Genomic DNA, 13,910 nt, shown 5'->3' on the forward strand with positions numbered 1-13,910 from the left:
CTCAAGGGCAGGAAAGGTGACTCTGTCTAACAGAGCAGTGCATGATACCAAGGAGAAGTACTAGAGAATCATGGAGAGTGCCAAATCTCTCACATATAATCTGCCTCCCTACACTTACTGCAATTATTCCTGTTACTTAATGCTTTAAAACTTTTACTTCCCTAACTTCACAGCACTTCATCACTTTAAGTAATCTTCATTTCATTCGACTGAAGGGAGTTAAGTACTATTATCCTTTCTCCTTTGTTTGGAGATGAAGCAAGTTGCCCAAGGTGACACACTGAGTCAGATGCCACCCAAAGCCAGCGCTCCTTGCTTCTAGTCCTACCTGCAGATTTCCTGGACAATCCTGCCCTTATTAAAGATATAATGACTTTACTGTGGCAGACTTCAAAGAGCAGCAGCCATGCTTGCTGTCCCTCTTGGCAGCACTCCCTGAGGAGAGGCGAGCCCATGTCCCTCATGGAGACAGCAGGAGAATACAGTGCACATCCAGCCCCTGCCAAATGATGACTGGTACAAACAAAAAGATTTGGCAAAGCAGGGTGGTCTACAGCACTCACACTCTCTCCTGGCTGTAGACTGGGTTCTTGTTCCCAGTGGGATTTTCTTTCTTTTGCATATGTCAGTAAGAAAATGAGAATGAGTGGCCCAGGGACACCAGCAGGGAACAGACAGAATAATGCCAATGCCAGTAGGAAATAATTTAAAAGACCAGCAGGAAAGACTAACATTTGAAATTACTGACAAATCCCTGAGCTGTCAATATTATTGAGTATTTTCTGTCATCCTCCTGACATTCCCCTTTTATTCTGAAATAGCTGGTACAGAGCAGAGGGGAGTAATTTTTACAGCTGTGCTCCTGGAGCTTGGCATCCAAAACTGGCATTACCAACACAGCTTCTAATGCAAGCTGATGAGCCCAAGCAGCAATTCTGCCCTCGGTGGTGGGAGGCAGGGGCTAGTCAGTGTGAGCATCTTGTGTGATAGATGCTTGCTGCCAGGAGTAGGCCTAGGGCAGTCCAAGAGTTCAGCACGCCTTCAACATCTACTTTATACAAGACGACAATGTAAAGACATCAGGATGAGGAAAAGGAATGAAATTAGGAACATCAGAAGCTCATTAAGTACCTCCCTGTAAGTCACTTAGTTAATCTCTTTCCCCTCAATGTCCCCATGGAAATGACTCGTGATGACATTAGGAGTTAATCATCAGGAAGCAAGATTTATCTTTGTTTTTTCCCAGCAAACAGCAGAGTGCCCCAGCTGCAGCTACCTACATTGCAGCAGGATGCTTCTGGTTACCAGCCATAGTGCCCTCCCAATACAAGGTCAACACTTCAAAGGCACAGCCAGCAATGCTGCGACACCGATCTCCCCTTGGATATCAGACACACACATCCTGTGCACAGATGCACCTTTCCAAGGCTGCCACGTGCCTCTGCCCCAAAATCCCCCAGCACTGCCAGTAGCATCACTTGCTCCTATACAAGAGGTTCTGTTGTTTCAAAATGAAGCAGCCCTGGGCATGCTCCTGGTGTACTCTACACTCTATGGCTTTTGTGTCCCTCTCAGGTGTTCTGCAACCCTTGCCTTGCTCCCAGCTGTGAAGCCCAACACTGCTGATGGATAAGCCAGCAACAGGAAATGTTCAGTATTTTATCCATTGTGATACAGACACTGTTCAGTACCTTGCAAGCTCACTCCAGGCTGCTGCTCGTGCCAACATGATCAATCACTCCACCTCTCACAATTATGACCCCAAAACTCATTTCTGCTAATGTTAAAACATGGTTGTAATGTTTAATAGCCTCACTAGGAGAAAGCAGGACTTGCCTTGGGAGGGCAGGCAGCATCCTCAGCACTGCTGCAGAAGCACCCACTGCTCCTGAGCACTCAGTGTTTGTCCTGCCCATGGCTGTGATCTGCTTAAGGCCTTGGCCCAATAACCAAGGTAATAAAATCCCAAATACTGGGGAAAGACTGGAAGATGATACTCCAGAGGGAAGAAAAGAAGAAAAATAAAGAAAAAAGATAGAGATGAACTGGTGGTCACACAGAAAAGTGTATTTACAGAAGAGGAACATAACAACTTTTCAGTGTGCACTTGTTAGAGAGCAACCTTTTTTTCCCCCCTCTATGACTGGTCTCTTTTCTGCCCTTCAAACATTACTTCAAATGTTAACACTTGTGACTGCAGTGAGTACATCTTTTTAATATTCTAATTTCCAGCTTGGCCTGGAAGTTGAAATTCTCATTATCATCCTATTTTATTTTTGTTTGTTTTATTTGAGGGTGTTTGTTTGGGTTTTTTTTTTGTGGGTTGTTTGTTTGCCCAAACATGAAAAAGTTTAACCAGAAAAATAAATCCACTAGTATCTTTTATTTTCTTATTTCTGATGCCTGACCCATGAGTTTTACAGATGTGAGGCTGGTAATAAAGGCAGTAGATAATTTACCTGATCACTCCTATTACACTCTCTAGAAGAACCAGAGTAAGAGAGATCACTTGATCAGTAGTTGGTCTTTATGAGGCCAGAAACCTGTGCAGTTCAGCCACCACTTAGCTGGTGGAAGGCATGATTATCTAGAAATAGGATAGGCTTTAAGAAAAAGAAAACTGAAGGCAACAAAAGGACAAAAAAAAAAAAAAAAAAAAAAAAGCCCCATTTGAACAGGAAGGGCTGGATTCTACATCTTGATATACCTCAAAGGGTGTTCACTTCAGAGCTCACTACAGAACTAACCAATAGTCAAATAATTTGCTTTACCATTTTCTTTCAAGAAAGATGTCTGAATTTCCTCTATTTCCATTCACTATTTTTCTACCAAAAGAAGACTTGAGTCACAATAATGTTTTCTTCAGACATCAGCAGTTAATGAACATTAATATCCATTTTCAGAGTCTATGTACAATTAAAAAAATATTCCCTTGCAAGAAAATCTACTTGGATAGCAAGGACACAAAACAAGGCCTGCCTGGTACAAAAAATGAATTTTAGAAGTGTATAACCTGCATCTCACCACTCACTATCTATCTTCTCATGTAACTCACTCCACTGTGGACAGTGAAAACAGACTGGTCATTTGCAGCTTCTCACCATAGAGCACTTACTTTGGTTTTCTGACCCTCGTGCTCTGCACACTGCTTTTAAGGGTTGCACTGCACAGTCAGTTTCTATCAGAATTTCCTTCTAACACCTGAGGCAAAGGAAAATTCAAAGTTTTTGACATCTGAACTCAGAGACCTCTAAATCCCCACTCCCTGCAAGAAGTACGACCTTCTTATAAGAAGAGCTGCAGCTTATCAGAAATTCAGATGAGTAATAGTGATGACAAACCCATACCAAAGGCTTTCAGAAGAATTAGTAACTGGTTCCTGCCATCCCATCATCAATTCCCATGAAGTGCTCACTTGGCTGTGATTATCGTTACTTATAATGGTGACAATCAAACTGAAACTGAGTCTGTTTTAAAAATGATTTAAGATCAGTTCTGGGTACTAAAGTAGCTCCAAAGCACCTGCTGCCAAACTGCATGTTCTTCTTCATAAGAAGGTGAAGTTTTCTCCCTTGTGCCCAAGAGAAAAAAAAAAAATACCATTGCCTCTGATAACAGACAATAGTAATGAACCATACAAAGGAAATAAAGGGTTATTTCATGCATTTGACAGCTTACTACAATTTAAAAAGATTTGTGAAGATGAAAATACATTTCATTTATCTCAAACTATTTCATTTTAGGCATTTGTAGCAATTAAAGCTAACATTTTTCAGACAGAATTGTGGTTCTTGAATTACAGTGTCCACTTCAAAGCAACATTCAAATTAATCTAGTCAATTTTTCCAGTCCTCAAGTCCACAAGGTTAAGGTTTGACAAGCTCCAGTTTCATCTCTAAGCAAATTAGAGCTAAGCATTCCTACACTACTGAAGTGCCAGGCAATGAGGCAGCCTCTCCTTGAGGAGGCAGCTCCTTTCCTCCCCCTGCAGCCTCCAAGGGAAGAGCAACGCCCCCCAGCAAGAGGGCCCAGGTGATGTACTGGGAGAGAGCTTTGGGAGCCCTGCACAGTCACACTGTACAGCTGACGTCCAGGAAGGAGCTGCCAATTACCAGGATTGCCAGGGATGCAGCTCCACAGCACCCACAGTGGCATCTCTGCCTCCTTCCCTGTCAGTGCTGCCACCCCTGCTGAAATCTGACTGTAAAAAAACAAGCAAAAGCAAGAAGCAAGCACTTAGTGTTCAGCCAGAGCAGTCCCCTAAGGCCTCTCACCATGACCTTGGCAGCTCCCTAAGGAGCACAAAGAGGGAAGAAACGTAAGACTGGGATGGATAAAAAGGTGAGACTGTGGAGTTAGAACTGGTGTAAACCATTATGAGATCACATCTCTGAGTTACAATCAGACATTTTTTGACAGCAAAATGAAGCTGTGAACTCAGCACTGTTACCAGGAATTCACTGCATCAAAAGACAACCTCACAAATGGCCACTTGGCCATTGCTGTCAGCAAAGAGGCCAAGGGCACCACTCTGGGACACTGAAAAGCACATCAGAAGAAAGGACCTCCCTGCAACAACACAGGCCACTGCACGGCTTGTGGGGGATATCCCAAGGTCAGGGACACACTGTGGTTAACCCTCACAGGGGAGCAGAGCATCCCACCCAGCAAACTCCTGGCTCACAAGGCAAATTAAGTGCCCATTTACTGTTGGGTTGACTGAACACAGTCTTAACAAGTACTGACTAAGATCCCATCTTAAGCCTTTGAATCTGTAACAACACATCTTGAGCACTCCTCGGAGAGATCCTTTTTCTAGTCTCTTCTTGCTGTTTTAGTGAAACAAACATTACATCTTCCTAGGCCCTTACTGGGACAGTAGTTTTGATCCAGCAAACAGCCACGGCAGCTTCACAAAACAGTAACAGAGATAAAACTCCAGGCTATCAGACAATATATGGAAAGTCGTAACAACATGTATTTCAAATCTTTGTAACCCAGCGAGTCTCCATTCACTCCCCTTCCACTCCCCTCTCAAATTACAGCAGCAGCAAACAATGTCACATCTAAGCCTCCAAATGCAAAATGAATATAAGCTACATAAAACATAGCAGGATCTAAAAATAATCAAAGACCGTGTATCTGAAATTCATGTTCCAAATTTGTTTTCTACTGATAAATACAACTTCGGCAAAAGACCTAATTTTACGAGTATTAAAAGTGGTACCAGAAGTTTTTCCAGCAGTTGCCTGTACCAGATCTCTTTGGGAGGCTCTGCTGCAGACCTGTACAGCACAAGGAAAAGGAGTTTGGTGTCAGGGGATCACACTCACCGTCTGCAGAGTTTCTTCCTGTCTTCTGCTTTGGCTCTGTCGGTTGATAAAGGAGCGTGTCGAGAGTTTGTAATGGTTCAACAAGCAGATGATCACTACCACCATAACAGTTATAACCACGATTATAATGATGATTTGAACAAACTCCAGTTCAGCTAAAACAAAGAAAAAAAGAGGAAAATGTGTCATTAACACACAGAAGGTTAACCATCAAAGCAATAACTTGAAAAGGCCCTCAGTATTTCACTGAGATTGATCTAGCAAGAGATACTACTGCTGTCCATTCTGCAAAGTCTCATGAAGAAAACTGTTCTAAAAAGCATGAAAATAATTTTATTTTTGTCAGAGTAAATTGATCAGCGTGAGTGGCTGCAGGTCAAAACTAAGAAGCTTCTTGGTGATGCTTCTTTGCAGCCTTCACAGGTAATAAACTCTTCAACATAAACACCACAGATGAGCCTTTTGGACAATATAATTTTACCGTGGGGGTAGAAAAAATTGAACAAAAAGCTGAAGGAACCACATACACACAAACCCCACTCTATTTTAATAGCCACCTGCAATGCTAAGAGAGTCCAGAGGGCTCCATATGCTTCAAAGCCTGAGAGGAATCAGGACACTTTATCTAGTACACTACCCTTAATTTTTTATCAAGTAAATAGCATGAAAGCTATTTAACTAGAGTGAAAAACTTTTATCCTACTGAATCTATAGGCAGTGTCTTTTTCAATTACTACCTTCTCTCCAACTAGCGTACTAGTTAACTTCTCTAGGACTTTCCCAGTCAGGTAAAAATTTAAAAAGAGATCTGGTACTCTAAAACAAGATACGTTCCATCACGATTAAAAATGAAACCAGGGCCTTGGTTGTTGCAAGACATACAATTACAATGAACTCTGTCAGAGCCCATCATCTTATCTGAAGCCCTGCCTATACCACAAATATTAAGTATATTTAGAAATGAGTCACTCTTGCACCCTTTTGGCTATACTGGAGCGGCAAGGATGAGCAATATAAGGGGAAAAATTGCCCTTTGGAGTTACCAAGTTGATGATATTTCTATGGAAACTGCATTGCTCACAGGGGATGCTCTCATCTTGAAAGACAACTCCAGTTAATGGGAGGAGGTCTTTGGTTGCTAAGCTGGTAGAAAAAGCAAAGAAGCAGCTCAAGTTGCTCAGTTTCAGTACTCTCCAAAAAGGACACTACTTTTTGGATGGAAAAACATAAACTTTGTGGAACTGATAGTAAATTTCTGTTTTAAAAAGCTAATGAGGAAAGACAGATGACATAGGAAAATGAAAGGACATAATAAATATTAGAAAATAAGCCCCCTTTGCCCCCACCTCTAATTTGTAGCCACCCTCAGCCTTCTGCGTGACAGCAGTACACTTGTGCAGACACAACATAGCTGCGAAGCAGAGCTAGAAAAATGCCACTCACACATAAAATCCAAGATGAACCTGAAGTGGAACTAAAGGAAACCCAAGGCTGTTTTCATTATTCTAAGATCTCTTGTGAACAAAACGTCAGACTACAGGAGCGGCAAGTGTGCTGGTGTCCAGTGGAGGCTGGTGACAAGGTCCAGCTGTAGTCACAAGCTACGGGCAGGCACAGCCACACCACCAAACTGCTGAGGGTCTACAATCGTCTCCCGAGGATTAACTAAGCCTACTTAAGACTAAGGAAAGAGTAAAGGGCAAAAATATGTCTATCACTTTATCACTCTTTGCTGTTAAGTACCTTCCACTCATCATTAAGACCAGCAACATTTTCAAAGAATTTGATTAGTCAGTGCTTTGTGCTCTGCTTTCACTATCAATCCCACATGCAGGGCAGCAATCTTTCTTTTTCCCCTCTCTTACGTCACTGGAAGCTAACAATGTCGGCACCAAAAGATCAAAAAGCAGGAAGCACAGAATTAATTAAAAAATAAACCCACCCAAACCACATTTAAGTTAAAAGTCAGTTTTTCTTGGCTCAGAAACACTGACTACAGACTTTACACAGTTGACAACTTCTGCAATTCACATTCTGTGGCTACTGAAGTACTAAAGTGTTTCTTCATCCAAACTTTTTTTGGGTCCATGTCACACTTTAGACTGGAAATTGAGAGACTGTTGCTAAAGGGCAACATGCAAAACAAGCAATGTTGATTTAGGCTTTCCTAGAATGCAGAGATCACTAGAATGACATGTTACTTCTCTATCTGCCAAGGGCAGAGTCTTCTAAATTTATCGAGGCCCCTGCATTTCAGTGGTAAGGGACAGTACCTCTCCCTCAGAGATGAGCGATTTGGTCTGTGAGCACTTCCCATGGGAGGGAATAATTTAAAAATTTTTGATTAAAACATGGCCATACAATAAAGAAAATAAAAACCACCGCACACGGGATTTCCTAAGTCCAGTTTACATTGTAAACACCAAACTGCAACAAAACACCTTACTGATGTTCAAGGGGATTTCCTCAACTAAATGCACGGGGAAAAGAAAGATAATTTAAAATCTCCTCTTCCTTCTAGTGACATTCCTGCTGCTCATTAGGTCATTAGCAGTAAAAAGCAAAGACAGACTGCAGCAGCAGTCTGTTTTGCTGGCACTGATCAAGGCCATTTAAATAGTTCCTAGCGGCTGCTGACAGGCACTGGGTCACCCCGGTCCCCACCACGTCCCCTGCCCAGCACCTGCCAGACGAGATGGGCCACCGCCTTCCAGACAGGCATCTCCTCCTGCCCACTTTTCCTCTCAATTTACTGGGAAAGAGACCGGGGAGAGCTTCAGGAAGAGAAATGCTATGGTTTTACTACCCTGAGTCTGTCATACTCACATATACCCGTTTCTTTACACGCAAGAAACAACATTTCTAATAAAAATTCTCCAGGTGAAAAAAACCCTAAAACCAAACACAACGTTTCACGGTAAACGCCCAACACGGAAAAGGCAACTAACTACATATTGAATTATATCACCTTCTTAGAAGGGCTTGAAAAGAGAGACATATTTTATAACCCTATCAGCAATGACACAAGACTGTCACCCCGAACCTCCCGCCGCACGCAGACCCCGCAGGCGGGGGGAACCAGCCCGCGGCTCCGCCGGCGAGCGCTCCCGGCGGGCCGGGCTGCGCGGTGCCCGGGCCGCATCGCGCGGTTCCTGCCCCTGCCGACGCGCCGGTACCTCTTTCCAACAACAGGTCTTTTAACCGCGCATCCTTCACCGCTGTCTTGTTAAGCCGCTCACTGGACATGCTCGCCTCCGCCGGGCGGGGGGCTCAAGCCGCTCCGCCAGCCCCCGCGGCGGACACCGCATCCCCGGCAGCCCCGGGCTCCATCCAGCGAGGGGACACGGTCAGGGAGGCTGCCAGGGAGCCTCCCGTCCGCGCCTCTGCCGGCGCTCGGAGCGCGGCTGCCGCCCCGCCGCCGCCGGAGCGGGCGGGCACGGCCGGCACCGGCCGCTCCCGCCCCGCCGTGCCCCGGCCGCGCGTGTGCGCGCACGCACGGACACCAGGGTCCCGCCGGGCTCCGCGCCCGGGGCGAAACGGATTTAAAAAAAAAAAAAAATAGGCAAAAAAAACCACAACAAAATCACAACAGCAACAAAAAGAAAAAAAAAAAATTGAAAAAAACCAGTCGACCGGCGAGAACAAAAAGAACGGAAAGGCTCTGCCCCGCTGCTGGGCGAGCCCCGCGCGGAGGCCCGGAGCGCGGACAGGGAGGGAAGGAGGGATGGAGGAAGGTCCGTACCTGACCCGCGCCGCCGCCGCTCTTTAAGCCCGGCCCGGCGCGGCGCGCTCGGGGCGCCCCGGCTCCTCCGCCTGCCCCGGCCCGCCCGCGCCTGCGCCGCCGCCCGCGCCGCCCCCGCGCACGTGCCCGCGCCCCGCCCCGCCCGCCGGAGCCGCGCGGGGCCGGCCGCGCTCCCGGCCCGGGGCGCCTCGGAGGACAGCGGCGAGCACATCTCGTCCCCAGCGCCGCACCGCAGCGAGAGCGATCCAGGGAGCCTGCCAGCTGCGCGGCCGCGGGTTCCTTATCCAGAGTTTCACGGGGAGCCGTGTATGTGCTTGTGCGTAAAATACTGGGGGGTCGCATCCTGGAGCTATACTGTGAAACCATAACCATCAGAAGGAACAACGCCTGTAACCTCAAGTTAAAAAAAAGACCAACAAAAACCTAAAGAAAGAGGGAAAAGAAGAACACCGGGGATTTTGAGATGTTGGCTCCAGCCACATTTGTGTTTCTTTGGCAGAACTCCCAGCTCCAGCAGTGCCTTCCTTCCCCTGAAGCCCTCTGCCTGCCAGTGAACCCCTCTGCTGCCCCTGAAGCCCTGTGCCTGCGCCTAAAGCCGTCTGGCCCTCCTAAACCCCTATGCCTGCCCCAGCCCTGCCACTGAGCCAGCCTTTCTGATGCTTTTCTGGCTGATGAACACTGCCAGAGGGGTTCCTCATCCCAGTCTCCACCTGTATTCCCACTCAGAGCACCACAGTGGAAGCCAGCAGCAGGGACTTAGGGCTGCCCGTGCTGCTACTGGGCGTAGGAGTAGCACAGTCCCACAGTGTCTCTGCCATGTTAGGAAGCACCATCAGCACCATGACCCTCAGCTCCCAGGATGTTCCTCCTCTACTGGCTTCACCATCATGGCCAAGACTCTTCCCGTTCCTAGTTACTTCTCTGAATTATGGTGGCGTCCCCAAAGCCTGAATAAGACCAGTGTGTGTCTATGTGAACAAGAAAAGACTGCTCTGCTCACCCTCTGGCCCACACTTGGCCAGGGCCTTGGAGCTCCTGAAAGCAGAGGAGATGGGCTGCAGCACTGGTGAGGCTCTATGCCCCTCTCCCAGCAGGCTGTGGCTGGCTCAGCTCAGCTTCACACCAGCACTGCTGTCCCCCATGCACAGCACAAGCCCCCAGAACACTCTGGCACTGACCATGGAGGCAGACTCACTGCTGCCCATGCCTTTCATCTTTGTAAATCCCATGGACCAGCCTCAAATAATAAGACGCCCTAACTCAAAGAGCAAAAGCCAGGAGGGGAAAGAGGCTGAGAGGAGTGGGCCTGCTTGTGGTCACCTATCAAGCTAGCACTATGAAGAGCCAGGGGGTTCAAAATATTAGGGAGACAAATCCTGCTATATATGCGCACAGCAGGGCCCCTCTCCTGGTTACAGGCTATCCCCACTGTCTGGATTTATTAAACTCTTGTTGACATTTAGCTTGATACTGCAAGGTCTAAGGCCTCAATCCAAACACAACAGTCAAGCGGGGGGACAGTGATTGTGGACTGTAAATAAATATCCTTTGAGAGTTCCTAGAAGAGCAGAATGAGTTTAAATTATATGTCAATGAAATGCTTTTGTGCAAGTGGAGTATTAACCAAGTACAGCACTATTACCAGCAGAGAGAAGTAATTCAGTACAGATAGCAGCTGTGGAGCACCTTCAAAACTACAATCTGATTGTCCTTAAACTACTTTGAAAACAATTAATTCAACAGACCAGACTTCTAAACATGGCCGTTGTGTGGGCATATCCACTCAATGTGTACAGAGCTACTGCTGAGGCCAATTACCTTCCTGTTGCAAACTCTTTGTTTTCAAGAACTTTGTAAGACAAAATTTCTGAGCCAAAGACTGACCTACATACATCATTCCCCCAACCTCAAGTTTAAAATGAGAAGTTGAAAGAATGTTTCAGATGAGTGCAGTTTAAAGACTACAAAGAAAGCAGAAAACAAAACAAATTAATATATTGGTACTAATGGTTCTCCTTTACTTTGGTCTCCTAGAATTGAAGTGTGGATGTTTAGAGTCTTCAGTTCCTAAAGAGCATTAACCTACGACATAAAACAATTGATTTGGCAGGACTGGGGATTCAGCATATAGACTGATAACTAACACACTTTACTCCCTCTCTAGCCCAATACCCCCCTACGCACCAAATATTTTTGTACAAGTGCAGGCACAATGACTGCAAAATGGTTACAGACTTCTGTATCCATAAGTAGTGCACCTGATAAGCATCCTCAAGAATGTCCTCAGAACAATATTTGGCTCATCACCTATTTATTAAGAATTTATCACAAACCTTTTAATGTGAATCAAGCCCTGTGCCAGAGGGCCCATATAAGCTTCTCTGTGAACAAGGATGGGGGGCCAGCTTTCTGCTAAAGTTCCAAGTAGCAGGTTCCACCATGACCTCTGAGCAGGATGGCTGCTCTGGCATCAGGATTGAAGCTCCTTAAGCAGGTTCTGGCACAGAGTCATAATGCTCCACAGGCCATTACAAGTCTAGCATATTAATGATAGAACCAAGGGTTAGTTAAACTTGGTTACAGGTGAAATTTTATGAAGGACATGTTCACTGATCTGTTTTCTCAGATCATTACTGGGAAAACAAAAGACTCATTCGGTAACCCTCAAGAACAAATCTGGACTTTTTTTTTTACTATTAGTAAAGATGTTAATCTCAAGTGTAAAGAAACAGTTATGCTTTTGTGACCAAAACTGGACTGATGCTGCTTTCTCAATATGAGTTTTGCATTTCTGCTACTTCTTCCTTTTTTTTCTCTGATTCTCTAAAGACATTACTGACTGTGGGCAGGTTCTTGGCCAGCCCTTACTTTGAAGAGTAAGAGAAAACCCATAGTCTTGAAACTGGACAGTAAGGGGGTGTTTCCTCCTGCCTGCAGCCAGCCCCTTGGGGTTACTCACTTGGGGAACCTGGACAGTGGGTGTGTGTGTGTGGAGGTGCTTCCCCCTCCCTGCACTGCTGGCCAGCCAGGCTGGGGGGCCCACACAGTAGCCCTGTGGGTCTTTGGGACAACCTGGACAATCGCTGCCTGATCCAGTCCCAGCCCTGTGTCAGGCTAGCAGCCTGGGAGCATGGCCCCAGCTCCTTCTGATGCCTGTCTTGTGCCAGCCTAAGTGCACATGAAAAAAGCAAACAGCTGAAGCACAGATGAGCCAGACCAGGTCTCTGCTCACAGGGGAAGAAGTCAAATTGCCTGCTGGGTGAACACTGATGCCAACACAGAAAAAAAGGATGTGGGTAATGGTCAGGGAGGAGCACAGCAAGAGACTGGGACCATCTCCATTTCTGGACCTGAATGGGCTTCAAGCAACTGCAGATGCACCCACTGAATGCCCCTTGCCCCCACCTCTCAAACTGCCATCACCTGGGGGAAATTTTCACCTTTTTGGATAAATCCAGAGTTTATAGGTAAAGTTTGTCAGAAAAAGATACAGAAGAACGGTACCAACCGAGGGAAAGGAAAAGTGCATTTCTCATAGACAGCGAATTCAAGTAACTGATTTGCCAGCAGTACATATCCAGATGTATTATGTTGTGTTTAATGTGATTAGGTGCAAGGAACAAGCAGATGGGAGCACTGTGGAGAGATTACAACCCAAAAGAAGTAAAGTTGGTGGAGAGAAGAAGACAGTATTTAAGGCCTCTAAATTAACTGCCCGTTAAAGCTGTTCTTTACTCTGCAGGAATAGGAAGGATTAGGAAATTCAAGCAGTCCTTCACATGCACAGTCAGTTGCACAGCCTGAGTGGTCCCTGTGCTGACCACACGTGCGGTGGTTTGTTTTGCCATACTGGAAGGAGGGTTCAATCAGGGACACTGCATTATAACATGCTGATTTAAAAGTAATCACCGTTTCAGACCTGACTAGCACTGTCTCTGTTTACACTGGCGAGTGAGACAATCTACTTATGAATTATCCCTACTGCAGTTCTATTAGTCCTTGCATGTTGGCTCAATGTAGGCAATTTACAGTTGTCTCCTCCAGCAGGGTTAAATGGTACAGTGAGCATAATACCCTGGCCCTGTTTACCCTGGAGATTACACTGCTGGTAACTTCGATGCTCCCCTGCCACTGCTGAAAAACAGGTACAGGATTTCCTGGTGCTGATCCTTGAAGAATGAGAAACTCTGGGCAGGGTAAGGCAGCTGTAAATATGATGAAGATAATCAACCTGGGCTATTCAGACCAGGAAAACATCCCTAAGGGGACGAAGTAACCGGGTGTATGAGAACCAAAATTTCCCACCATTAGGGTGAATATTGTGATACAGTGGCTTCCACAGGTTTTACTTGTTGGCTACTTCAATCCTCCATTTAGTTTTTTCCAAAACTAGTTAACAAAATCAGCTGTCCTGGAAATACTGCACCTCCTTCTATCCTTAATTTTGATCACATTCCACAGCTTTTGTCACATTTTGAGCTCAAATCTACCAAGTGTAAAAATGAGCTATTTAAGTAAGAGAAAAGGCAAGAAAGGATCACAATATTGTTTGTTTGGGGTTCTTTTTATTCTGCTGTTATTCAGCGCTCTCCCAGCAGTACTTGCAATTAGTACCTGGTACTGGATTCTGTGGAGTCTCTGGTTGCAGCATGACTACCCTGCCTAAGCTCCCTGTGGTTTCTAGGCAATTCCCAGCAAGTACAGGAAAGAATCATCCCTCATTATTAATTTCTTTTTTCCTGTTCAAGCAGGAGCTAGAAGAGATGCACTAAGGACCACATTAAAAAGCTGAGAGATCACATCATGCATTATCCTGCCATAGGAATGGATGAAAG

The 13,910-nt window shown here is 45.7% G+C and overlaps 1 protein-coding gene across 6 annotated transcripts in view; it reads right to left on the bottom strand.

The window, feature by feature from the left end:
• LDLRAD4 (low density lipoprotein receptor class A domain containing 4) overlaps positions 1-13,910 on the bottom strand; it is a 239,403-nt gene that overhangs the window by 16,551 nt on the left and 208,942 nt on the right. For 4 of the 6 annotated variants that reach the window (XM_082286793.1, XM_082286792.1, XM_082286797.1 and 1 more), the window contains one exon: positions 5,334-5,488. In XM_082286793.1, coding sequence (XP_082142919.1) covers positions 5,334-5,488 — 155 coding nt within the window. Of the gene's footprint in view, positions 1-5,333; positions 5,489-8,509; positions 8,623-9,075; positions 9,148-13,910 lie in introns of those variants that run through there. The other 2 variants (XM_082286795.1, XM_082286794.1) reach the window with 2 other exon arrangements.

The sequence above is a fragment of the Coloeus monedula genome, assembly GCF_965178545.1.
Source record: "Coloeus monedula genome assembly, chromosome: 1".
NCBI classification, from domain to species: Eukaryota; Metazoa; Chordata; class Aves; order Passeriformes; family Corvidae; genus Coloeus; species Coloeus monedula.